This window comes from Pituophis catenifer, unplaced genomic scaffold, assembly GCF_029215685.1.
Source record: "Pituophis catenifer annectens isolate HBS135680 unplaced genomic scaffold, rPitCat1.0.hap2 SCAF_1, whole genome shotgun sequence".
NCBI classification, from domain to species: domain Eukaryota; kingdom Metazoa; phylum Chordata; class Lepidosauria; order Squamata; family Colubridae; genus Pituophis; species Pituophis catenifer.
In genome coordinates, this window is record NW_027256881.1 from 354689855 (window position 1) to 354713514 (window position 23660).

A 23660-nucleotide genomic window follows, 5' to 3' on the forward strand; every position below is an offset into this window, starting at 1 on the left:
TGCTGCAACAGCCATTGAGTATTGAGATGTGTTCTGTGTTTGGGGGGGGGAGGAGCTGCTCCATTGGACACAGGTGGTGCATTGACAAGGTTTGGTTTGATTTGATTTGAAGTGTGAAAAAGTGTTCATAAGTCCCATTTTTCAGTGCTGTGGTAACTTCAAATGGTCCCTAAACAAATGGCTGGAAGTCGAGGCCCAGCTCTAATGCCAGGTTAACGGTTGTTCAGCTGCTTTTGGGAGTGCCCCTCGTTAGATGGCCTTTTCTCAAATGGAGACATTGTGGAAGGAAAAGAAAAAAGAAAGAAAAGTGTGTGAGAGAGACAGACAGACAGAAAAGAGAGAGAAAAGGGGAATGAAAGAGAAAAGAAAAGAAAGAGGAAGAAGAAAGGAAGCATGGGCAAAAGACAGGAAGGAAGGAAAGAAAAAGAAAGAAGAGAAAGAAAGGAGGAATGGAAAGAAAAAGGGAAAAAAGGAAGAATGGAAAAAGAAAGGAAGGAAGAATGGAAAGAAGGAAAGGAAAAAATGAACCTCTGTGCTCGAGAGTCGATGCCCTTCCCGAGAACTGAGCACAGGCCCCGTGGGAAGCCCTTCTTATTGGGGCTCCTGTTTTCCAAGCCAGCCCAGTTCCTCTGAGCGCATGCAGAGTGCTGCAGGGGCTGCCAGCCAGCCAAGGGCGCCCTGCTGCTGCCGCTGGCGCTGGTGTCTCTTGGCAGCTGGCCGACCAGTTAATCCGCCTGGTCTTTGCAAGTGGCTGGAGGAGCCTGGCTGCCCTTCAGACCTTGGCTGCCCCCCTCCGCCCCCGTCTCACTGCTTCCAAAGTTAGACTCGGATTACGACAGTGACGAGGACCCGTTATGAGACGCAGGTCGCTTTCCGTTAGGCTCAAAGGCTGCAGCCAGCGGATCCCTCGCTCTTCCCTGCCCAGGGGGTTACGACCTGCCGGGCTTGGGGGCTCTTGGTCCCCTCCTGCCCCCCATCCAGGCCAAGGGGATGTGCCCAGCCCTGGCCGGGGGGCCCTCCTGGTGCCCTTGGTGAGATTCGGGGGGGGCAGCATGTGGGGGCAGCCGAAACAGGCCCTGCTGGGCTCGCTCTCCTTCCGCCTGGGGGAGGCCTGGCAGAGGCTCAAGGTCTTCTGGAGCGAGAACGGGCTGCTGACCCTCTCCGTCCTCTCCGTGGTGACCGGCTGCCTGGTGGGCTTCCTCCTCCGCTTGCTGGAACTCTCCCATCTGGTAGGTGGGGGTCCTGGGCCCCGGGTGGGGGTGGGGGTGGGGGCAGTCGCCCGTTGGCCTGGCAAGAACTGGGCACCTGCAAAAGAGCAGAGACTGGCATCGTGCACCGTCCGGGGGAGCCCTTCCCGCTGGGTTTCCTTCAACCAAGGCTGGGAGGGCTGCTTTGGCAAACTTTTGGCTTTCTGGGCATTCCGTGCCAGTTCATTTTCCTCTCCCAATAGGAGAAAATACTTGCGGTTCAGGGCTGGTTCCCTCTGAGGTTGTCTTCTTGCAGACGTTTCACGACCCAACTAGGGAACATCATCAGTGCTAGGAGGGTTGAGGAGGAGGAGGGTCCTGGGTGCTCTCTGAGCTTGGTGACTTTTTTGCAGACGTCACATTACCAAGTGCACTGATGATGTTAGCTAGTTTGGTAATGCGACGTCTGCAAGAAAGCCACCAAGCTCAGAAACACCGAGGACCCTCCTCCTCCCTTCTAGCACTGATGATGTTCCCTAGTTGGGTCATGAAACAAACTCAGAGGACCCCAGCCCTGAACTACAAATATTTTCTTCTAGTTTTATTCTGAATCAAATGAAGGGATTCGATCCTCAAGGGACATCCGAACACTCATGGGCCTCCCCCACTTCTCAGCAGAAGGGCCCCCTATATCTCTGGGTCTGGAGATACGAGGCCCGTGCCCATCTCCCTCTCCTGTCTCCGCCCCCTCTCCCTGCAGCCACTCCCCCCATCTCCAGGCACTGGGGGCAGAGCATCAAGGCCAGGGGTGAAATCCAGCAGGTTCTGACAGGTTCTGGAGAACCAGTAGCGGAAATTTTGAGTGGTTCAGAGAACTGGCAAATGCCACCTCTGGCTGGCTCCAGTAGGGAGGGAATGGAGATTTTGCAATATCCTTCCCCTGGAGTAGGGTGGGAATGGAGATTTTACAATATCCTTCCCCTGGAGTGGGGTGGGAATGGAGATTTTGCAGTATCCTTCCCCTGGAGTGGGGTGGGAATGGAGATTCTGCAGTATCCTTCCCCTGGAGTGGGGTGGGAATGGAGATTCTGCAGTGTCCTTCCCCTGGAGTGGGGTGGGAATGGAGATTTTGCAGTATCCTTCCCTTGGAGTGGGGTGGGAATGGAGATTCTGCAGTGTCCTTCCCCTGGAGTAGGGTGGGAATGGAGATTTTGCAGTGTCCTTCCCTTGGAGTGGGGTGGGAATGGAGATTCTGCAGTGTCCTTCCCCTGGAGTGGGGTGGGAATGGAGATTTTGCAGTGTCCTTCCCCTGGAGTGGGGTGGGAATGGAGATTTTGCAGTATCCTTCCCCTGGAGTGGGGTGGGAATGGAGATTCTGCAGTATCCTTCCCCTGGAGTGGGGTGGGAATGGAGATTCTGCAGTGTCCTTCCCCTGGAGTGGGGTGGGAATGGAGATTTTGCAGTATCCTTCCCTTGGAGTGGGGTGGGAATGGAGATTCTGCAGTGTCCTTCCCCTGGAGTAGGGTGGGAATGGAGATTTTGCAGTGTCCTTCCCTTGGAGTGGGGTGGGAATGGAGATTCTGCAGTGTCCTTCCCCTGGAGTGGGGTGGGAATGGAGATTTTGCAGTGTCCTTCCCCTGGAGTGGGGTGGGAATGGAGATTTTGCAATATACTTCCCCTGGAGTGGGGTGGGAATGGAGATTTTGCAGTATCCTTCCCCTCGAGTGGGGTGGGAATGGAGATTTTGCAGTGTCCTTCCCCTGGAGTGGGGTGGGAATGGAGATTCTGCAGTATCCTTCCCCTGGAGTGGGGTGGGAATGGAGATTCTGCAGTATCCTTCCCTTGGAGTGGGGTGGGAATGGAGATTCTGCAGTGTCCTTCCCCTGGAGTGGGGTGGGAATGGAGATTCTGCAGTATCCTTCCCCTGGAGTGGGGTGGGAATGGAGATTCTGCAGTGTCCTTCCCCTGGAGTGGGGTGGGAATGGAGATTCTGCAGTATCCTTCCCCTGGAGTGGGGTGGGAATGGAGATTTTGCAGTATCCTTCTCCTGGAGTGGGGTGGGAATGGAGATTTTGCAGTATCCTTCCCCTGCTATGCCCACCAAGCCACGCCCACAGAACCGGTAGTAAAGAAATTTGGATTTCACCACTGCTCAAGGCTGCCCTTGGATGGTCTCGAACGTGGGGCAGAAGGGCCCAGGTGGTCAAGAGGGCACCAGGCTGCCCCACCCAGACTGGGGCAAGACAACAGAACCCCCCCCCCCCGGAGCAGGGCAGAAACAAGACCTTCCCAGGCGAAGCTAAGCTGGAGGGCAGGGAGGGGCTTCGGAAGATGCCCCCCTGAGCTCTTCTCTCCTGGCCTTCCGGTGAGTCCCTAGAGCCCTTCTTTCCCTGACAGGCCATCTCCCAGCGGTGGCTCCCCTCTCTGACCCATTGGCCTGCGGGCCCCCACAATGCCCCGGCCACTCAGGGGCCCGGCCTTGCCTTGCAGCCCCACTTCCCCCCACTGTCCCTGGTGGCCAGGCATCTCGTCCTCCCATCTGCCCCATGCCTGCTTCGTGGTTGGCGACTCAGGCTGGGTCAAATGGGGGGGTGGGAGCCAACCCAGCGCCTGCCAGTTTTCCAAGCCTCTGCTCTTCCCTTGAATGGAAAGAGCCTATTCTGCAGCTGACCCTCCCCCCTCCTCCCTCCCTCCTGGAGACCCTTCCCCAGAAAGTGCAGCGGCCCCTCCCTCCCTCCCTCCCTCCCTCTCTGGCCAATTCTAAATGGCCATCAAAGTGCAGCCAGGGGAGAATAACAGAATAACAATGTCGGAAGGGGCTTCCGAGGGCTTCTAGTCCAGGGGTCTCCGTCCTGGGCCACTTTAAGACTTGTGGACTTCAGCTCCCAGAATTCCCCAGCCAGCGGGAGTTGAAGTCCACAAGTCTTAAAGTGGCCCAGGATGGAAGTCCATTCTTGGATCCTTGAAATGGCGACTGTTTTGATGTCTGGACGCTCAACTCTTATCTTGACCCGGTGATGAGCCCAGCAATTGGTGCTATCCAAAAGTTTTAATTCCGGACAGAATTACCAAAAGTGACCGGCTCTTTGAGCATCATTTCCTAAGGGGGGGGGAACCAGCCCCATTCGTTCTTAAGGCATGGCAGGACAGAGGTAGCAAATTCACTCAGCTGGCCAGCTGCAGCTGCGCATTTTCCATCCCTCTGGCCAGCTAGGCCATCACCAGACACAGCTCCAGCAGTCAGAGACCGTGAGACCCATGTCCAAAAAGAGGCCCGGGGAAGGGGCAGGGGCAGGGCAGAGTGCAGTGGTGAAATCCAATTTTTTTTACTACCGATTCTGTGGGCGTGGTATGGCTTGGTGGGCGTGGCAGGGAAAGGATACTGCAAAATCCCCATTCCCTCCCCACTCTGGGGCCAGCCAGAGCTGGTATTTGCCAGTTCTCGGAACTGCTCAAAATGTCCACTTCCGGTTCTCCAGAACCTGTCAGAACCTGTTGGATTTCACCCCTGGCAGAGTGGCATGCAGGGGGTGACAATTACCAGTTGCATGCTTGGCACCTGTTTCTTTTATTTAATCAATGTATTTATGAAGTTTATAAAGCCAAAACTGACCGTATTGCAATGGTCAGGGCTGGCAGTGAATGGCTGCAGCACCCAGGAAAAATGCCCCCCCCCGAGTAATACAGATGGTGGGACGTTTATTCTGAATTTGGGTGGAGAGAGACAGCAGATTCCGTGTTGGGAGTCTTTCTTCTCCATTCAAGAGGAGCAGCAGGTGGGAGACCAACGGAAGACACACCCACCCGTCTTAAGGTCAAAGCTGTTTGGGGGGTTTTGGGCCAGTAGCTCTCTCAGCCCAGCCCACCTGACAGGGTTGTTGTGGGGAAAAGAGGAGGCGGGGAGGAAGGGAGGCTCTCTTTCCTCCAGAATCCATGATGGTCGTCCCAAAGGTGCTTTTATTATAAAGGCAAATGGACTCTCTGATTTTTCCTTGAGACTTTTTGCAAACTGAAGAAGCTTCTTGGACGAGAAGCGAAACATCCTGGAAAAAAAACCCGGAAAGTCCATTTGCCTTTACAATAAAAGCACCTTTGGGACGAGGGTCAGGTGTGTTCACCTATTCTTCTTAATAAAGATGTTATCCCATCTTTATAAGAAAAATAAAGATGGGATTTTTTTAAAAAATCTAAAAACAGGCCCAGTTTGTGGCAAAGGGGGAAGGAAGGAGTGCCAGTCAGAGGCTGGCAAAAATGGGATAAACTTCCTGCAGGATGGATAACCCCCCCCCTTACCCACTCTTTGCAGCCCTCAATGGGGCCACCCCCCCTTTACATGCACATGATGCCCAGATTTCTTAGGTTTAGTATCTGATATGGACCCAGACTCTGGTTAGTTTGTGGTTTGATGTACTGTGATTTGTGAACTCCCTAACATAGGCAAATTCAGGCCCAGTGTGTGCATATAGCTGGCAGGGGTACATGTGTATGTGGGGTCTTGGCAGTGGAGGGGTGCATCACCCCGACGTCTCGTCCCAGCATTTGGAGTAACTTGGTGGGCACAGGGCCCACCCCGATCCTAAAGAGAGAGAGATCCTTGCTTAGGATAGCTTTTCCAACAGCATCCTTCTGAAAAACAGATGCTGCTCAGCTCAGGATTTCGGGGGGGGGGGGCAGGGGAAATCCTTCTGACTGTTTACCAGCAATGCCAAAGGGGGGGGGGGTGGAAACTCAGGTACGGAGGAAAGTTGGCATTTATCCATGCCCAGGGCTAAAGGATGGGAGTGCTTAAAGGAAATTTCTGAAGGAAATTTGGGTGGTGGGCTCTAGGTGGGGAGGGGGCAGCCTGGGGAGCTTCTCCAGCTCAGGAGAGCCAGCAGCCAGGATGGGGCAGCAGCCCCCCCTGCGTGGCTACTTGGAAATGCACTTCAAAAGAGATTTTTTTCCCCCTTCCTGAAGTTGCTGAAAAAGTTTTGGGCCCCAGCTGCATTTTGCTCCCCAAGGACGCAGCCCAGGAGCCTGACCTGTTTACTTTCTGTCTGCAGGCGAAACAATATTTCTCCTTCCCCGGGGAACTCCTGATGAGGATGCTGAAGATGCTAATTTTGCCGCTCATCACCTCCAGGTGAGTGCGGCGCCCCTGGGGAAGGGCAGGTGTGTGGGGAGGCGGATCGGAGAGGCTCCGGGAGGGTTCGTGTCGCCCGGCCGGCTGGCGGGAATAATTGCTACTTGGCATGGAAGAACGAGCAAACTCTGCTTGGCAGCTGGGGTCACAAGTCACGCCAGTTACCCCGCCGGGAAGCAAAACTTTTGAATTGCAGGGGCTGTGAAGTTTCTCCTGGAACAGCTGGTTCTGTTTTTGTATTGCAGCTATAATCCTGTGGGAAAGATGGAAAGTAAACTTGGTCAGAGTTTGATCTGATGCCAGGCACCTGGAGGGCACGGGGCCAAGGGCAGGCCAAGCTCTTTGGAGCCAAAGCTGCTGGCATAAGACGATTGTTCGACCCCTGGTCTCTTGGAGGGGGGGAGTTGGTGACCCCAAGTTAAGGTCCTGGATTTGGCAGCCTTTGTCCAGTACAGTGTTTGTCAAGCTTGGCCACTTTAAGACAAGTAGATTTCAACATAGACTTCTAGAAAACTTCAACTAACTTCTACATAGATTTCTAGACTTCAACTAACTTCAACTAACTTTTACATAGACCTAAAATACTTCAATCAACTTCTACATAAACTTCAACTAACTTCAACTAACTTTTATGTAGACTTCAACTAACTTTTACATAGACTTCTAGAAAACTTCAACTAACTTCAACTAACTTTTATGTAGACTTCAACTAACTTTTACATAGACTTCTAGAAAACTTCAACTAACTTCAACTAACTTTTATGTAGACTTCAACTAACTTTTACATAGACTTCTAGAAAACTTCAACTAACTTCAACTAACTTTTATGTAGACTTCAACTAACTTTTACATAGACTTCTAAAAAACTTCAATCAACTTCTACGTAGATTTCTCGACTTCAACTAACTACAACTAACTTTTACATAGACTTCTAAAAAACTTCAATCAACTTCTACATAAACTTCAACTAACTTCAACTAACTTTTATGTAGACTTCAACTAACTTCAATCAACTTCTACATAGACTTCTTGACTTTAACTAATTTCAATCAGCTTCTACATAGACTTCTAGACTTCAATTAGCTTCTACATAGACTTCTAAAAGAAATTCAAGTAACTTCTACATAGACTTCTAGATTTCAACTAACACCAACTAGCTTCAACATAGACTTCTAGAAAACCTCAACTAATTTCTACACAGCCAGCTGGGGAATTCTGAGAGTAGAAATCCAGTTGTCTTAAAAGTGACCAAGCTTGAGGAAAACTGTTCTAATCCAGCCTTTATTGTAATTTCCCAAGTTTAAAGTTTCTCCTTTTTATTTTCCCACGCCATAATCTACTTCCCTTTCTGCCTCTGTTGCGACTCGCTGCCAAATCCTCCTGTCCGGATTCATGGCCCAGCCAGTCCTTACGAGACGTCGGTGGGCCTTTTTCTCCGGCTCAGTGGCCAGGCGTTCTCCGCACATCATCTGTGGGGCCACTGAGCCAGGACTCTGCTGGGGCTTATGTCTTTTGTCCCTCCTCCTCTCAATCCAAGCCAGTTTCCCCCAAAACAAACACCATGCGAGGCAAGAAACGTACAGAGAACTCCCAGTCTTTGGAAACTGACCGGACCATGCCCAAAAGTTTCTGATTCGGAGACACCCCAGGGCAGCTGGGTGGCTGAAACTTAGCAGCTGTAATAAAACACCCCCTATTTATTTGGGTTCACACAACAAACCACGAAAGCTCCTTAATGCTTAGCCATCCTCAGTCAGGCCTGGGCTGGCGCCCTCTGTCTGTCTCCTGGCCCTCTCGGGGGGACCTGATGCCCCAGGCCCTTCCTTCCTTCCTTCCTTCCTTCCTTCCTTCCTTCCTTCCTTCCTTCCTTCCTTCCTTCCTTCCTTAAGTTTGAAGGTGACCCAAGCATTTTTTTTTAGATTTTTGTTTACAATTTTGCCTTTATTATTTTTATAAATAAGTCTAGGCGGCAAATATACCTTATACTCCTTCCTCTTTTATTTTCCCTACCACAACAACCCTGGGAGGTAGGTTTGGCTGAGAGAGAAGGACTGGCCCAAAGTCACCCAGCTGGCTTTCATGTCTAAGGTGGGACTAGAACTCCCAGTCTCCTGGTGATTGGCCCAAAGTCACCCAGGCGGCTTTCTTTTTGATATTTATTTATTTATTTCTATCCCACCTTTATTATTTTTATAAACTCAAGGTGGCTAACGTACCTAATATTCCTTCCCCCTATTTTCCCTACAACAACAACCCTGTGAAGACGGTTGAGGTGAGAGAGAGGGACTGTCCCTAAATCAGCCAGGTAGCCTTTGGGCCTAAGGCAGGACTAGAACTCCCCGTCTCCTGGTGATTGGCTCAAAGTCACCCAGCCACTTTTCATGCCTAAGGCGGGACTAGAACTCCCAGTCCCCTGGTGATTGGCCCAAAGTCACCCAGCCACTTTTCATGCCTAAGGCGGGACTAGAACTCCCAGTCTCCTGGTGATTGGCTCAAAGTCACCCAGCCACTTTTCATGCCTAAGGCGGGACTAGAACTCCCAGTCCCCTGGTGATTGGCTCAAAGTCACCCAGCCACTTTTCATGCCTAAGGCGGGACTAGAACTCCCAGTCTTCTGGTGATTGGCTCACAGTCACCCAGCCACTTTTCATGCCTAAGGCGGGACTAGAACTCCCAGTCTCCTGGTGATTGGCTCAAAGTCACCCAGCCATTTTTCATGTCTAAGGCGGGACTAGAACTCCCAGTCTCCTGGTGATTGGCTCAAAGTCACCCAGCCACTTTTCATGCCTAAAGTGGGACTAGAACTCCCAGTCTCCTGGTGATTGGCTCAAAGTCACCCAGTCACTTTTCATGCCTAAGGCGGGACTAGAACTCCCAGTCCCCTGGTGATTGGCTCAAAGTCACCCAGGCGGCTTTCATGCCTAAAGCGGGACTAGAACTCCCAGTTTCTAGCATGGTGCCTTCACCCCTAGACCAAACTGTCTCTCTTTTGGCTTCCTCCCCCAAGCCCAGTTTGCCTCCAGGCTGTGCAACCCCTTCCAGGGTGCAGAGCCCCCCATTTCCCTTCAGCTCCAGACAGAAGGAGGCCCCTTTCCTCCGTTGGTTTCCCTTCCGAGGGTCCATCAGGTTTGACCCCACACAAGGCTGACCCTTTGAGGTCAGCCAAGGTCTGCCACCTGCCACCCCGGCTGTGAGTCCATGTGCAGGAGCTCCTCCCCTCCCCTCCCCTCCCCTCCCCTCCCCACTGCTTAGCATCTTTCGATTAGGCCCCCCCCCCACGGTCTGTTTTCCGCTAATGAGATCAGCCTCACCTCCGGAGATTAGATCCTCTGACGAAGGCGGATGGCCTGAGATGACCGGGCTCAGGTCTCACCCATCCATGCTTCAGAAATGGGGGTGGGTGGGTTTCCCTCTGGGGGAGACCCTGGGACCCTGGGCTTTGTCTGCCCAGACAAAGAAATGTTTGTTTGTTTATTTATTCATTCATTTACTTCAATCGTCTCGCCACCCCCCCCCCACATCCCGCCTTATGTTCCCTCTCAGCACAATGGCAGAATTAAAGTTTTATAGAACAGCGGAGTTGGAAGGGACCTTGGAGGTCTTCTAGTCCAGCCCCCTGCTCAGGTAGGAAACCCTAGACCACTTGAGACAAATGGCTGTCCAGCCTCTTCTTAAAAAAACCTCCTGGTGACCCATAGATAGCCTGTGGGAGCCCCCGGGAGGAGATGGAAGCGTTTCCCCCCCCCCCGAGCTTGACCAGGAAGATCGAGAGCTGGATTGCAACCATTGTGGCCGCCATCTTGCCTTTTTTGACCTCACCCTGCTGACGACCTGAGCCCTTGCTGTTCCCTTGCACGTAGAGGAGGGGGGCGACCCCCAGCCCAGCTGGCCTTGCCCCCATCCCCATGCCAGTCTCTGCCCGTCTGCCTCTGCCCCCTGCAGCCTGATGTCCGGCTTGGCCACCATGGACTCCCGAGTCTGCGGCAAGATGGGCCTGCTGACCATCACCTACTACCTTTGGACCACCTTCGTAGCCGTCACCACAGGCATCGTGCTGGTCATCATCATCCACCCGGGCGCCGCTGCCCAGAAGGAGGAGCACTCGGTGGGCAAAGTGGTGCTCAGCTCGGCCGATGCCCTGCTGGACCTCATCAGGTAGCCGCGCCCAGCCCGGCCACCCTCCCTCGGCCCTGGGCGGGCAGCGGGTTCAAGGCAGCTCTTCAGCTTTAGACGGGGATTACCTGGCAGTGCCCGAGGGGCATCGTGCAGGGAGGGCAGCGGTCGGCTCAGGCTGCAGCTTGACCCGTCGGGACCCGGCCGAAGGATTTATCCATGGTGCAGAGACCGCCTGACTGCGAAGGCTGGAGACCTTTGGTGGCCGAAGAGAACGTGGCCTCCTTTTACGGAATGGCTCCGGTTGGCTAAATGCTCGTAAAATTATTTAAAAAGTCATAATTTCCCCTTGTTGGGGGCCGAGACAAAAGACCGGAAGGTGAAGACCCTGAGGAGAGGAAAAGGGTGAGGGGATGACAGTCGTGAGGGCCTTCCATTAGAGGCCTCTGACTTCAAAGGTGCAAGTGGGTAATTTCTTGAAAGTGTTGAGAAGATGGGTTGAGTCTCCCGTGGCTGGGCGAGGGGCAAATGGGGTCTTCTTCTCCAGGGGGATCATCCGTTGGGTCCAAGATTTGCTTTAATCGCAAGATGGGAGGCTCTTTATTAAGACTCACACACACACACGCACCCCCTGGAGAAAAGGGCCCTGGCCCAATGGTCACGCATCGGGGAAATCGGGAGATGCAGGCAGTTGAAATGAGTGTATCCTGCAAGAATCCGGCCAACTAACAGTGAAGGGAAATGAGCGGGAGATACGAGTAGAAGGCATTCAAGGCAGGCTGGAGTGAGATCTCTTGTGGGCGCAAAGAAACTCAAGACTTACGACACGTTTGATTCTTCCTCCCTGGTCCTTTCCTTCACCCATCCTTCTTCGTCTTGTCTTCTGCAGAAATATGTTCCCTTCCAACCTGGTGGAGGCTTCCTTCCAGCAGGTGAGCTCCTGGCCCACAATGGCCTCTCGTCACTCCGGGGTCTCAGCTGCCACTCCCTTAAGACTTGGGGGTGGGGGTGGGAGGGGATACCGTGACCTGGCCTCCACCCCCATCCCTGAATTTGAGTAACCCCTTTGGACTGGTTTGAGCTTCCGGCCACAGCGAGAGTCAGATGCACCAGGGAGGAGCCAATCGCCTATAGGATCCTGGATCAAGGGGGGCCCTAGTGGTCATCTAGTCCACCTCCCTCCTCAGTGCAGGAACCCAGCCTCTTCCTGACAGGTGCCTCCATCGGATACGTTTGATATCTGAGGGGAGCCCACCACTCCCTCCCCTTCTCCTCCCTCCCTCTCTTCTTCATCGTCGGCCCCCATGAAGGGCTGGTGCCAAAATCGGTCTGGAGGGAGGAGGGGCCCTGGACCCTTTCAGCCACACCTGATGCCCTTGGTCCTAAGCCTGCAAGCCTAAGAGAAGATTTCCACCATGTAAAATCCCAGCCGAAATCCCCGCTTGCTTTGCCTTCCAGTATCGGACTGTCCTCGTCCCCGTAGTGAAATCCTCCGGGATCCCGAAGAAGGCCAGCTCGTCTTTCAGCTTCATTTACTTGGTGCCCGATCCCGGGAACCCGGAGATCCAGCGTCCCGTTCTGCTGGAGATCACTCCCTCGCCGGAAATGATCTACGAGGCGCTCCCTGGGAGCAACAACGAAATGAACGTCTTGGGCATCGTCCTCTTCTCGGCCACGGTCGGTACGTGGACACTGCTAGGGGCAGGGCAGCCCCCCGGTCTCTGGGGTCCCTTGGGGGGAGGAATGGGGCCTGCCCCCTTTCCTTTTCCCCCCAAAAGAAGGACCGTGAGCACCGTGCCTTAATATTAAATGTAAGAAAATCCTCAAGAGTCTTATGAAATCAACATACGTTGGTTAACATATAAGAGGAGATATCGGTCTCCTCCAGGCCTGGATGCCGCATCCCAGAAGCTATGCTGCTGGGGATTATGGGTGCTGAAGTCCATGTCATCCCTTGGGCATCTAGGAAAGAAAGACCCTTGACTCCATTTGTAGAGAAGAGGTCTGCTTTCCCCAAGGCCAAGTGGTTACAGCGTGAGCAAAGCCAGATCTGAGTATTCCTGCCTAAGCCCAGCAATTTTCCCTTCTCCCAAGTCTCACCTCCTTGCTCATCCGGCCAGTGTCCAGCAGCACTCAAATCAGGTGTTTTGGTAACAGTCTTAAAGTTTGGTGCCTCTCTGGTGGCTCCCCAAGATGCTTCTTCAGGAGGCATCTGGACTTCCTTTGTTCTTTCTTCTGAAGACGTTTCGCTTCTCCTCCAAGGAGCTTCTTCAGCTCTGACTGGATGGTGGGGGATGGAAGGATCGATACTCCTTGCAGACAGCTGGTCCTTGGCATCCTTTTGGAGAGCCTTTGAGGCCACCTGGAGGTTTACCTGTGTCCTCAGGGTCTCACCTGAGTGGTGGAAATAGGGGCGGGGCCTTCTTGGAGCTGCTGAAGGGATTGGGTTGTAGACTGGAGATAGATGATGTTGTATCCTTATCCCCCTCCTCTCTTGAGGGGGGGCTGTTCCTTTTTGGAATAGATGGCCTCTTGGATCCCTCAACAGAGGGGGGGGAGGGATACGACATCATCTCTCTCCAGTCTACAACCCAGTCCTTCCAGCAGCTCCAAGAAGGCCCCACCCCTATTTCCACCACTCAGGTGACCCTGAGGACACAGGTAAACCTCCAGGTGGCCTCAAGGACCCTCCAAAAGGATGCCAAGGACCAGCTTTGTCTCCAAGGAGTTTCAGTCCTTCCCCATCCAGTCAGAGCTGAAAGAAACTTCTTGGATGAGAAGCAAAACGTCTTCAAAGAAAGAACCAGAAAGTCCAGCTGCCTCTGGAAAAAACCCACCTTTGGGGGCAGCCATGGCCTGGGTGACAGAGAATCTCCCTAGACCAGGGATGGCTAACCTTTTGGCTGTCGTGTGCCAAAAGTGGAGATCATGCGGGGGGTTCGTGCATGCATGTGCCCATACCCATAATTCAATGTGCCCCACCCTCCGCACATGCACACGTGACCCCCCGCGCTACCCCCACTTTTGGCACGTGATGGCCCGGTGGGCCCGGTAAGCCTGTTTTCTGCCCTCCCCAGGCTCCAGAGTCTTTCTTGGAGCCTGGGGAGGGCAAAAACAGCCTTCCCTCCCCCACCCGGGAGGCCCTCCAGAGGCCGGAAACAGCCCATTTCTCGACTTCAGCTGGGCCCGGAAGGCCCGAAAATTAGCTGGCCGGTGCGCATATGCACGCTGGAGCTGAGTAGGGCAACACTTGCGTGCCCACAGATACAGCTCCGCATGCCACCTGTAGGTTCGCCATCACGGCCATAGACTCTCTTTGGTGGGTGTTTGCCTTCCGTTCTGCCCCTCGTGCCCTTGGATCTCTCGACCCGTTGTCTCTGATGGGCACCCAGTCTGGTTGCTGTCATCCCCCCTCCCTGATCTACTCCCCACTCAGCCCCCCCCTCCTTTTTATGGCAGGATGCCATCAATGCGAAGTGTTGTGTGACAGGAGTTCTGACAGCACAACCCTTCTGCAGTCCTGTCAGTGAGCTTGGCAGGGAGGTGGAAGTGCCTAAGGAAGCCCATTTTCAAGTCACCTCCCGATTCTGCCCCTGCATGGCTGGCTCTTCCCTTGTGGCAGCTCAACAGTGGAGGGAGGGGCCCTTTGGGTGGTCTTCATCTCTGCAAGACTTTGAGATGTTTTCGTGGCCGGGAATTGCCCACCTTCCTTCTTTCCTTTCTTCCTTCCTTCCTTCCCTTCCCTTCCCTTCCCTTCCGGTCTGGTTTTCGTCTTCTCCGTTGAGCCACAGCCAGGGACTCCCGGTGGCCTCCCAGTCAAGAATGGAGGGGGTCCCCAGTAACGAGGACCTGACCCATCTTCTCCTTCCAGGCCTCCTCCTGGGGAAGATGGGGGAGCGTGGGGCCCCCCTGGTTAACGTGTGCCAGTGCCTGAACGAGGCCGTAATGAAGATCGTGGCCATGGCGACGTGGTGAGTCCGAGCCCCCCCGCCCCCCGGGCCAAGCGGCGTTGCCCCCTGCCATCAGACTGGCAGCCGGCTCAAGACCCCACCCTGCCAGCCTTTTCAGCCCCCCTCCCAGATTCCCCAGTCATGTTAGGGGTGTCAGTCCCAGACCTGAAAGTGGGGGGAAGGTCTGGGGCAGCCCCTTTCATTGGGGGCTGCGAGGTCAGCCTGTGGAAGCTGGGCACAATGCCAATCCGTGTTAGAGCTGGTGGTTTACACACCTGCCAGGAAGGCGTGTGCCAGGTTGGTGATTTGTAGAAACTCTTGGAAAATGGCAGGCTTGCCATGTAGATCATTATTGTATGGCTACATTAAGAGAAATGTGCAGCTCTGTCACTACCAAACTGCCCCTGTCTCTTTCACCACCCGCTATGCAGTGGCCTCCTTCCTATCCGGCCCTCCCTTAGGCTGCCCCAGCTCTACCCTGGGCCAGTGGGCCAGCTGTGCCCAGGCTCACCAAGGTGGCGATTGCAAGCAAAAACATTGAGGCCTCCCTGGGTCACTCATTTCACCCGGAGAAGTTCCCAGGGAACTTCCCTTTTTTCCCACCTTCTCTCGTCAAAGGGGCTTCTCTTCTCATGCCCAGCTGTGCCACCTTCAGGGTAGTGGGAGATATGGAGGAGGAGGAGGAGGAGAAAGTCCTTGTGGCTATTTGCCAGGATTGCTGGTGGGGCCAAGGAGCCCACAGAACTCTGGACAGAAGAAATATAACTGGGGGGGGGGCAAATTTTTTGCTGAACCTCCTAAGAGAATGTGGGGCACCAGCCCTTGTCCTGGGGATCCCCGGTTGGCCCCTGTGGAGACCTCTCTGCTATGAGGTCTCCTGGTGACCATCAGGAGCCTCTGGCAACTGGACCATCAGTTGTCCTGGACCTCAGAGGGGAGGTGGCCTTGATCAGCCCTCCTTTCCCCTCCGCCCGGACACCTGCCTGCCTCTCCATCCAGCCGCCCCTCCCCCATCATGCCCTGGGGATCCTGCCTCTGCTCCCACTCGCCCTTGCCCAGAAGAGGGGGGGGGGGCTGCCTCCTGCCAGTCTCCCTGGGCCGATTCTGCTGCCTCCTGTGTGCAGGTACTTCCCTTTCGGGATCGTCTTCTTGATCGCCGGGAAGATCTTGGAGATGGAAAACCCAGCACTGACGGGGAAGAAGCTGGGCCTCTACGCCATGACGGTGGTGACCGGGCTGGCCATCCACGCCCTTTGCTTCCTGCCCCTCCTCTTCCTCATCCTGACCCGGAAAAAACCCCTTCCCCTTCATCCGGGGAATTCTCCAGGCCCTGCTGATCGCCCTGGCCACCTCGTCCAGGTATGAACCCCCCCCAGGGGCAGCCAACAGGCTGCGGGGGTCCCTCTTTTGCCTTCTGCTTCCCACGGGGCATAGTGGGCACCATGCCGTCCGCTTGAAGGACCCACCGGCCTAGGAAGCCTCTGCCGTCTCCAAGGGCAGCCAGCGGAGAGATCTAGCAAGGCGACTCATTCGTCCCGATCCCCAAGGTGCTTTTTAAGGAAGCAACTGGACTTCCTGGTTTTTCTTGGAAGACGTTTGGAAGGATTGATGCTCCTTGCAGGTCATTTGGCACCCTTTATAGAGAGCCGTTGAGGCCGCTTGGAGGTTTTTATCTCTGTCCTCAGAGTCACCAGAGTGGTGCAAATGGTTCCTGTAGCCTGCAATTTTTCTCGGATTTCCAGAATAATTGCAGACTACAAGAACCATTTGCACCACTCCGGTGACCCTGAGGACACAGACAAACCTCCAAGCAGCCTCAACGACCCTCTAAAAGGATGCAAATGACCAGCTGTCTGCCAGGAATATCAATCCTTCCATTCCCCACTATCCTGTCAGAGCTGAGGAAGCTTCTTGGATGAGAAGCGAAACGTCTTTCAAGAATAACCAGAAAGTCCAGTTGCCTCCTGAAAAAGCCCCTTTGGGACAACCGTGACCTGGAGGACTGAGACTCTCCATAGACATTCGTCCCTATGTCAGTCATTAAATGAAGCTCCCCTGTTCAGAGGCAGTTTACCTGTCAAAGCCAGATCCTGAGGACCAATGTGAAGGGAGCAGCATTCCTGGGAGTATCTCAGTAACATTTCAAGATGAGGAGGAAGCAGCTTGGGTCCCATTGGTCTCCTCCAGTGGAGCTCCCTGTCCAGCTTTAGCAGAATAAGAGTTGGAAGGGACCTTGGGAGGTCTTCCAGTCCAGCCCCCTGCTTGAGCAAGAGGCCCTGTCCCATTCCAGACAGGTGGCCGTCCAGTCTCCTCTTAGGAACCTCCAGTGATGAAGCACCCACAACTTCTAGTGGCAAGCTGTTCCACTGGTTAATTGTTCTCCTTGTTTGGAAGTTTCTCCTTAGTTCCAGGTTGCTTCTCTCTTGATTAGTTTCCACTTGTTGCTTCTTGTCCTGCCCTCGGGGGCTTTGGAGAATATGTGTACCCCCTTTTCTTTGGGGCAGACCCTCAGATACTGGAATGCTCCTATCTACTTTTCATTAAACTCAACATTGGTCCTTCCAAGCCCTTGAAGCTCTTGCAGAGGAATTTCAAGTGGGGGAAGGACGGGAATCTTTTGGCTTTCCCCTTCATGCCCAGGGCCTTCCCCGTAGCTCGTTCCCACGTCTTCAAGGCATCTGAACTTCGTAGGAAGGTTTGTGTCTTGAGGACGGAGGGTGGATACACGGAAACGTTTTCCGAGCCCTCATCTGTCCCCGCAGTTGTGTTGATGACACTGCCTTTCCTCCTCCCTGGTTGTGTCTGTTGTGTGTCCCCCCCACCCTCTCTCTCAGTGCTGGGGGGAACAGGGCTTCCCCTAACAAGTGGCCCCCTCTCTCTCTCCCAGCTCAGCCACGCTGCCCATCACCCTGCGGTGTCTCCTGGAGAACAACCGGATTGACAAGCGCATCGTCCGTTTCATCCTCCCGGTCGGAGCGACCATCAACATGGACGGGACCGCGCTCTACGAGGCGGTGGCCGCCATCTTCATCGCCCAGGTGAACGAGTACGACCTCGACCTGGGACAGCTCATCACCATCAGGTAAGGATCGTCTTCTCCTCTGCCCAGCAGCCACCTCAGCCCTTCGACTATTTCAGAGGCCGCTGCCATGATTAGAAGAAGTCTAAGAGTTGGAAGGGACCTTGTAGGTCATCTAGTCCACCCCCACCCTGCCCAAACAGGAGACCCTTCACCATTCCTGACAAACGGCAGTCCAGCCTCTTCTTTAAAACCTCCAGAGATGGAGCTCCCACGACTTTTGGAGGCAACTTCTGTTCCACGGGTTAATTGTCCTCAGAAAACTTCTCCTTCTCAGTTCTCAGTTGGCCCGTAGTTCATCTGAGCCCTTCAAAGCATCAGGGTCTCTGCAAAGGATTGCCGCTGTGGCTGTGCAGTTGGAGCCCCAATATGGTTGTGTGTGCAACGGTTTCCATGAGCAAAGCCACTCCCTGGGCCATTTGGACCACGACTGCAGACGCCCCTGAGGGCCACTGTGCTTTGTTACGCAAGCTTAAGAGTTAATATAATGTAATTTGATGTAAATCAAGGTCTTTACGGACCCTCTTGATGGGGGGGGGAGATGCTGCAGGATTAACTAGAAGAAGAGCGAAGTCCCCCCAGTGCTAAACAGAATGGAGTAGGCCAATGATGGAGAACCTCTGGCACGTGTGCCGGAAGTGGCACACAGAGCCATCTCTCTGGGCATGCGAGCCGTCACCCATTCCTCTTCCGGGTTCCAGTGTGCCAGCCACCGGATCTTCATGCATGTGGCAGCGCTGGGAACCAGAAGAGCAGCTGCCTGGCGCGTATAATCATATGCATGCCGGCCACCTGGTCTTCCAGTTTCTGGCACGAAGAAATCAGCTGGTCGGTGAACATGCACATGCCAGAAACTGGAAGATTATCCGGTTTCTGGTGTTCCAGCGCACGTGAAGACCACCTGGCCAGCACGCCAGAACCCAGAAGAGCAATGGGCATTGGCTCGCGTGCCTAAAGACGCGGAGAGGGGATCCCGGTGGTCGCTTCCTAGGGGAGCAGAGCTGTTGACCAGGATGGGCGGGCCGGGGCTTCCCTCCTTCCCTGCCCGAGTGGGCTTCTTGCGCAGCCCCAGCCCTCCAGCCCATGGCATTGATGTACGTCCACGGTCTGGAGCACCTGGCCGGCTCGGTCTGCTGCTGGTCTTCTGGGGCAGTGGGGCTGCGCAGGAGCTGAGTCCGTGTAGGAGGAACGTCTGTCCTGCAGTGGGGTAAGAGGCACACCAGCAGGGAAGCAGTCGCGCTCCCTTGGCAGAAGTGGTGGGAAGGTGGGGCTGTGCTGACTTGTTCTCGGTGGCGGGCTGGGGGGGGGACGCTTCATCCCGGCCAGAGTTGGGGCAAAGCTCTCCCACCTGCTGACCCCCCAACCCGAGCCCTGGGAACACTGACGCCCCTTCCCTTCGAGGCCAGGAAGAGGCTCCAGCTTTCCAGTGAGAGAGGCGCCATTCCCTGCCCAACATTCTTTCCCTGTCCGGGGCTATGGAACTGGGTGGTCAGTGAGGATGTCCCACCACCCTGAAAGGCACAAGGACTCCCAAAAGGCTAGGCGGAGCCAGCAGATGGTCCCCGCATGCGGAACTCATCCCTCCCCCACTGCTGACAGCTCTGGTGCCTCCCGCCACCCCGCCACCCCTTCCCCCCATGACCCAGGCAAATTTTAACATTTGAATTTTGACACTCTTTGGTTTCCGGTACGCACATGCACATTGGCAACCTGGTCTTCCGGTTTCTGGAGCACATGCGTGCGTGAAAACCACTTGGCCGGTGCGCATGTGGAAACCGGAAGATCATCTTCCCAGCACGCGGATGTGTGTCGGGCAACTCCTTTTCCGGTTTCCGGCGCACACACTTCCGTTTCTGCACTCATGCCGAAAAGGTTCGCCAACACTGTAGTTGTCAGGTTTCGATGTCATCTCAAATAAATTGCATTTCCAAACAAATAGTCTTTGATGAAATCTTTCATTTATTAAGCACGACAATCTGTCCCCGATTATGTCGTAGCCAACACTGACTTCCTGACCCCAAACCTTCCCTTTCTGTTCCCCAATTCTCTGCGTCTCATTGGCCATCTTCCAAATCACTCTCCCCATATCTACTACTTCAGCTCCCAGGAATGTCCCCCCTCCCATCCCATCTCCTAGGGGATATTATCTTCAGGGAAAATAAGTAGGTGAAAAGTCAAGCATCCTCTTGCCAGCTGCCCCCTCTTCTCCTCCTTATGTCAGCACTGGAACGAATGTAGTTTGGAGTGCTGACATCCAGCCCCGACCGGGATGATCTTTGGGGTAATTTTACGAGTGGTGTGGTGGCCTAAAGGTGAAGCTCTCACCTCACAATCAGGAGGCTGTGAGTTCGATCCTAGCTAGAGGCAGATATTTCTCTCTCGGGGCACGATGAGATTGTGTCTGCTGAATAAAATACCGCAATGGCGACAGGAAGGGCATCCGGCCAGTATACACTCAGCTCCATTCAGTTGCCCAGGCTCCACCCCACAAGGGATTATGGGGTCCTTAAAAGAAGAAGATGATGATGATATTTGGGGTAATTTTACATGTGTGTTGGTCAGCTGTGGCTTGTCAATTGCCTACGGCCGAGCATTATTTAGCAAAGTCCCGCTGGCACGGCTGCCCGGCACAGCCCAGCCCTCTGCTTCTCTCTGTCCCCACAGCATCACCGCCACGGCCGCCAGCATCGGGGCCGCTGGGATTCCTCAGTCGGGCCTCGTCACCATGGTCATCGTGCTCACCTCCGTCGGCCTCCCCACCGAAGACATCACGCTGATCGTCGCCATCGACTGGGCCCTGTGAGTCTCCCGCTTCCAGCCGGCCGGCTTCTGTGCGTCTCGGGAAGGCTCCGGGGGTTGTGACAGGCAGGGAAGGACAAAAGGGATGCACAGCTCAGATTGGGGTCTTTGGTGCTCTCTCAGCTGGAGGTTTGTTTGCAGACGTTTCATGACCCAACTCGGTAATGCCATCAGTATAAGCAGGCAGTAAGGATGGTCACAGGTTGTTGGACAATGAAACGTCTGCAAGTAAACAAGCATGAACTCTACAGGAGGAAGAGAGCTAAGCCCCATTCTCCCACAGAGTGAGAGGTGGGCGGGGATCTTCCTTCCTTCCTTCCTTCCTTCCTTCCTTCATTCATTCATTCATTCATTTTTCTTTCTTTCTCTCTCCTTTCTCTTTTCCTTCCTTCCTTCCTTTTCCTTCCTTTTCCTTCCTTCCTTCCTTCCTTCCTTTTCCTTCCTTCCTTCCTTCCTTCCTTCCTTCCTTCCTTCCTTCCTTCCTTCTTTCTTTCTTTCTTTCTTTCTTTCTTTCTTTCTTTCTTTCTTTCTTTCTTTCTTTCTTCCCTCCTATTCTGGATTTATTCATTTACATACTTACCTATGTAGGCCCCTTCCCTAATGGGGTCTTTGGGCCAGCTTTCCCTTCCTCTGCCTGAAAAGCTGTGTGTGTGTGTGTGTGTGTGTGTGTGTGTGTGTGTGTGTGTGTGTGTGTGTGTACAGGTAGTCCCTGACTTACGACTGTTCATTTTCTGACTGTTGGAAGTTACAACAGCACTGAAAAAAGTGACTTTCACACTTACAACCATTTTGGCCTCCCCAGGGTCACGGGATCAAAATTCAGACGCTTGGCCACTGATTCATATTTATGACGGTCGCAGTATCCCGATCCCCTTGTGCGGCCTTCTGGCAAACAAAGTCAATGGGGAATCCAGATTCGCTTAACAACCGTGTCACTAACTTCTCTCAACAACGGTGGCAAGGAAAGCCATACAATGGGACAAACCTCCTTAGCAAATGTTTCACTTACCAACGTAAATGTTGGAATCCATTGTGGTCATAAGTCGAGGGCTGCCTCTATAAGTGTGGGTTTTGCGTGGCTTTGCAGGCGTCCCTGTTAACAGATTGTGGAAGCAATCTACAGGAACCGGGTACACTTAGGAGCAACGAGGGGGGAGGGGGGCTGCTTTCTGCCTGAGGGAAAGGGGTCCACAGGGGCCGGTCCAAAGAACCAAGATGGCAGCTCCTGACCATCCCTCACAGTCACCCTGGTGGGAGTTCAGCTGATGTTCAGCCTGGCAGGAACCAGCACTGATGCCTCTTGGAGAACACCCAGAATGGAGGTCTGGGGAGATTCTCCGTCATCCAGGTCAGGGTTGTCCCAAAGGTGCCTTTTTCAAGACTTCCTTTGTTCTTTCTTTGAAGACGTTTCGCTTCTCATCCAAGGAGCTTCTTCAGCTCTGACTGGATGGTGGGGAAGGGAAGGATTGATACTCCTTGCAGGCAGAGCTGGTCCTTTGCATCCTTTTGGAGAGTCCTGGAGGCCACGTGGAGGTTTACCTGTGTCCTCAGGGTCACCTTGGAACTGCTGAAAGAAAAGTGTTGTAGACTGTAGATAGATGATGTCCTCAGGTCTAAAGTCCCAAGAAGGCCCCAACCCCCATTTGCACCACTCAGGTGACATAAACCTCCAAGTGGCCTCAAGGACCCTCCAAAAGGAGGCAAAGGACCAGCTGTCTGCAATGGGTATCAATCCTTCCATCCCCCACCATCCAGTCAGAGCTGGAGAAGCTCCTTGGAGGAGAAGCAAAATGTCTTCAAAGAAAAAAACCCAGAAAGTCCAGTTGCCTCTGGACAGTTGCACCTTTGGGACCCCAGGCAGATGTGGAAACTCCAGATGTTCCTTCTGAGGGAGACATCAGTTCTCTGCCTCCTGGGGTCTCCTGTGAGGGAAGGATCCCCAATTGATCCCTCTGCGCTTCCCTCCCCAGGGACCGGTTACGCACCATGACCAACGTCCTGGGTGACGCACTGGCCGCCGGGATCATAGCTCACATCTTCCAGAAGGAGTTCGCCCCAAAGGTAACCCCAGAAACGGTTGGAGCAGAAGCCCCCTGAGCACCGAGGGAGGCTTTATTCATTCTCTCCTTTCTCCTTCCCACACCAAGGACCCCGTGAATGAGAGGCTGGTCTCTCCCCAACCTCAGGAGCCCGGGGCGCAAGGGATGGAGGAGGCCCTTCCTGGACAGAACGGTCACTGCATCTGCGAGGTGTGAAGGCTTCCCACCACCCGCCACGTCCAGGGGGCCAGGGCTGGGGTTGCTCCCTTTGACTCTCCAGGACCCCCAAGAAGGAAGAGTGAGGAGCCACCCGCCCTGACTCTGCTCTCCCGGAAGCCCTTTAGGGGAAGCCAAGATCGGGGCCCACCAGAAGAGACGCCTCAGAGGTTGCCGGAACTTCCTGGAAACTGGATATTGGACTGTTGGCTCCTTTTTTATTTTAATTTTTTTTTTCATAACGAAAGCAAAAACTTTCCATCAGCTTTCTTAGTCCTTATCCCTGAGACGCCTTCTAACACACCGGCCAGCGTTCCAGTTCTAAAAACTAAGAAGTGTCTTTTCTAAGTAGGGGGAGGGGATGACACCAAAGAGGAGGCATCTTTGCCAGCAGGCTGCAACCCTTCCGGGGGTCCAGGCACCCGGGGGGGGGGGCTTGCCAAGTGCTTCCCACAAGTATCCTCTCTGACTAGCTCGTCCTTGATGGCACAAGCCTGCTCACATAAACACACACACACAGTTGGCAGCAGAGGCTGAGAGTTGTGAGTCCATGGAGAACAATCAATCAGTGGGAAAAATTTTCCTCCAGAAGTTGTGGATGCTCCATCACTGGAGGTCTTTAAGAAGAGATTGGACAGCCACTTTTCTGGAATGGTAGAGGCTCTCCTGCTGAAGCAGGGGGTTGGACTAGAAGACCTCCAAGGCCCCTTCCAACTTCCCCGTGGAAAGGGGCAGAAAGCAGAGACGACCAGGGGCAGGAGGGACTCAGCGGGTGACCTGGCTGAGCTCACACTGAGAGGCTGCAGGGAAGAATTTCTGGGGAGGGTCTGGGGAGCCCCTGAGGCACAGCAGAGCGGGGTTGTGGGGCTGATTCAGATGTTTCCCAGTCCTAATGTGGCACCTCCTCTCTGCCACCGAAGCGGGAATGTTTTAAACTGTTCCAGGGGTTTTATGCATCAATTCACATCTGTGGTTGATTAAAAAAAAAATGTAGCTGGGCACAGCCAGTATGGGTGACTTCCAGAAGAGATGCCTCTCTCTGCAGTTCTCACCTTTGCAGGTGAAACCCAGCCCAGGATCTGTTCTGGCCCCAAGCAGGAACTTCAGCAGGACATGAAGAGACCTTCCGTCCTATCACTAACTCCGTGAAGGGAT

The 23660-nt window shown here is 54.0% G+C and overlaps 1 protein-coding gene across 1 annotated transcript; it reads left to right on the forward strand.

The window, feature by feature from the left end:
* Positions 1–854: 854 nt before the first annotated feature.
* Positions 855–22505, forward strand: LOC139308425 (excitatory amino acid transporter 5-like). Its single transcript, XM_070931951.1, is given in 12 exon segments — positions 855–1229; positions 6230–6309; positions 10252–10464; positions 11312–11354; positions 11881–12103; positions 14294–14393; positions 15497–15662; positions 15664–15731; positions 17260–17454; positions 20116–20250; positions 22221–22311; positions 22398–22505. Coding segments are annotated over 12 exon segments (1797 nt in total).
* Positions 22506–23660: the final 1155 nt, after the last annotated feature.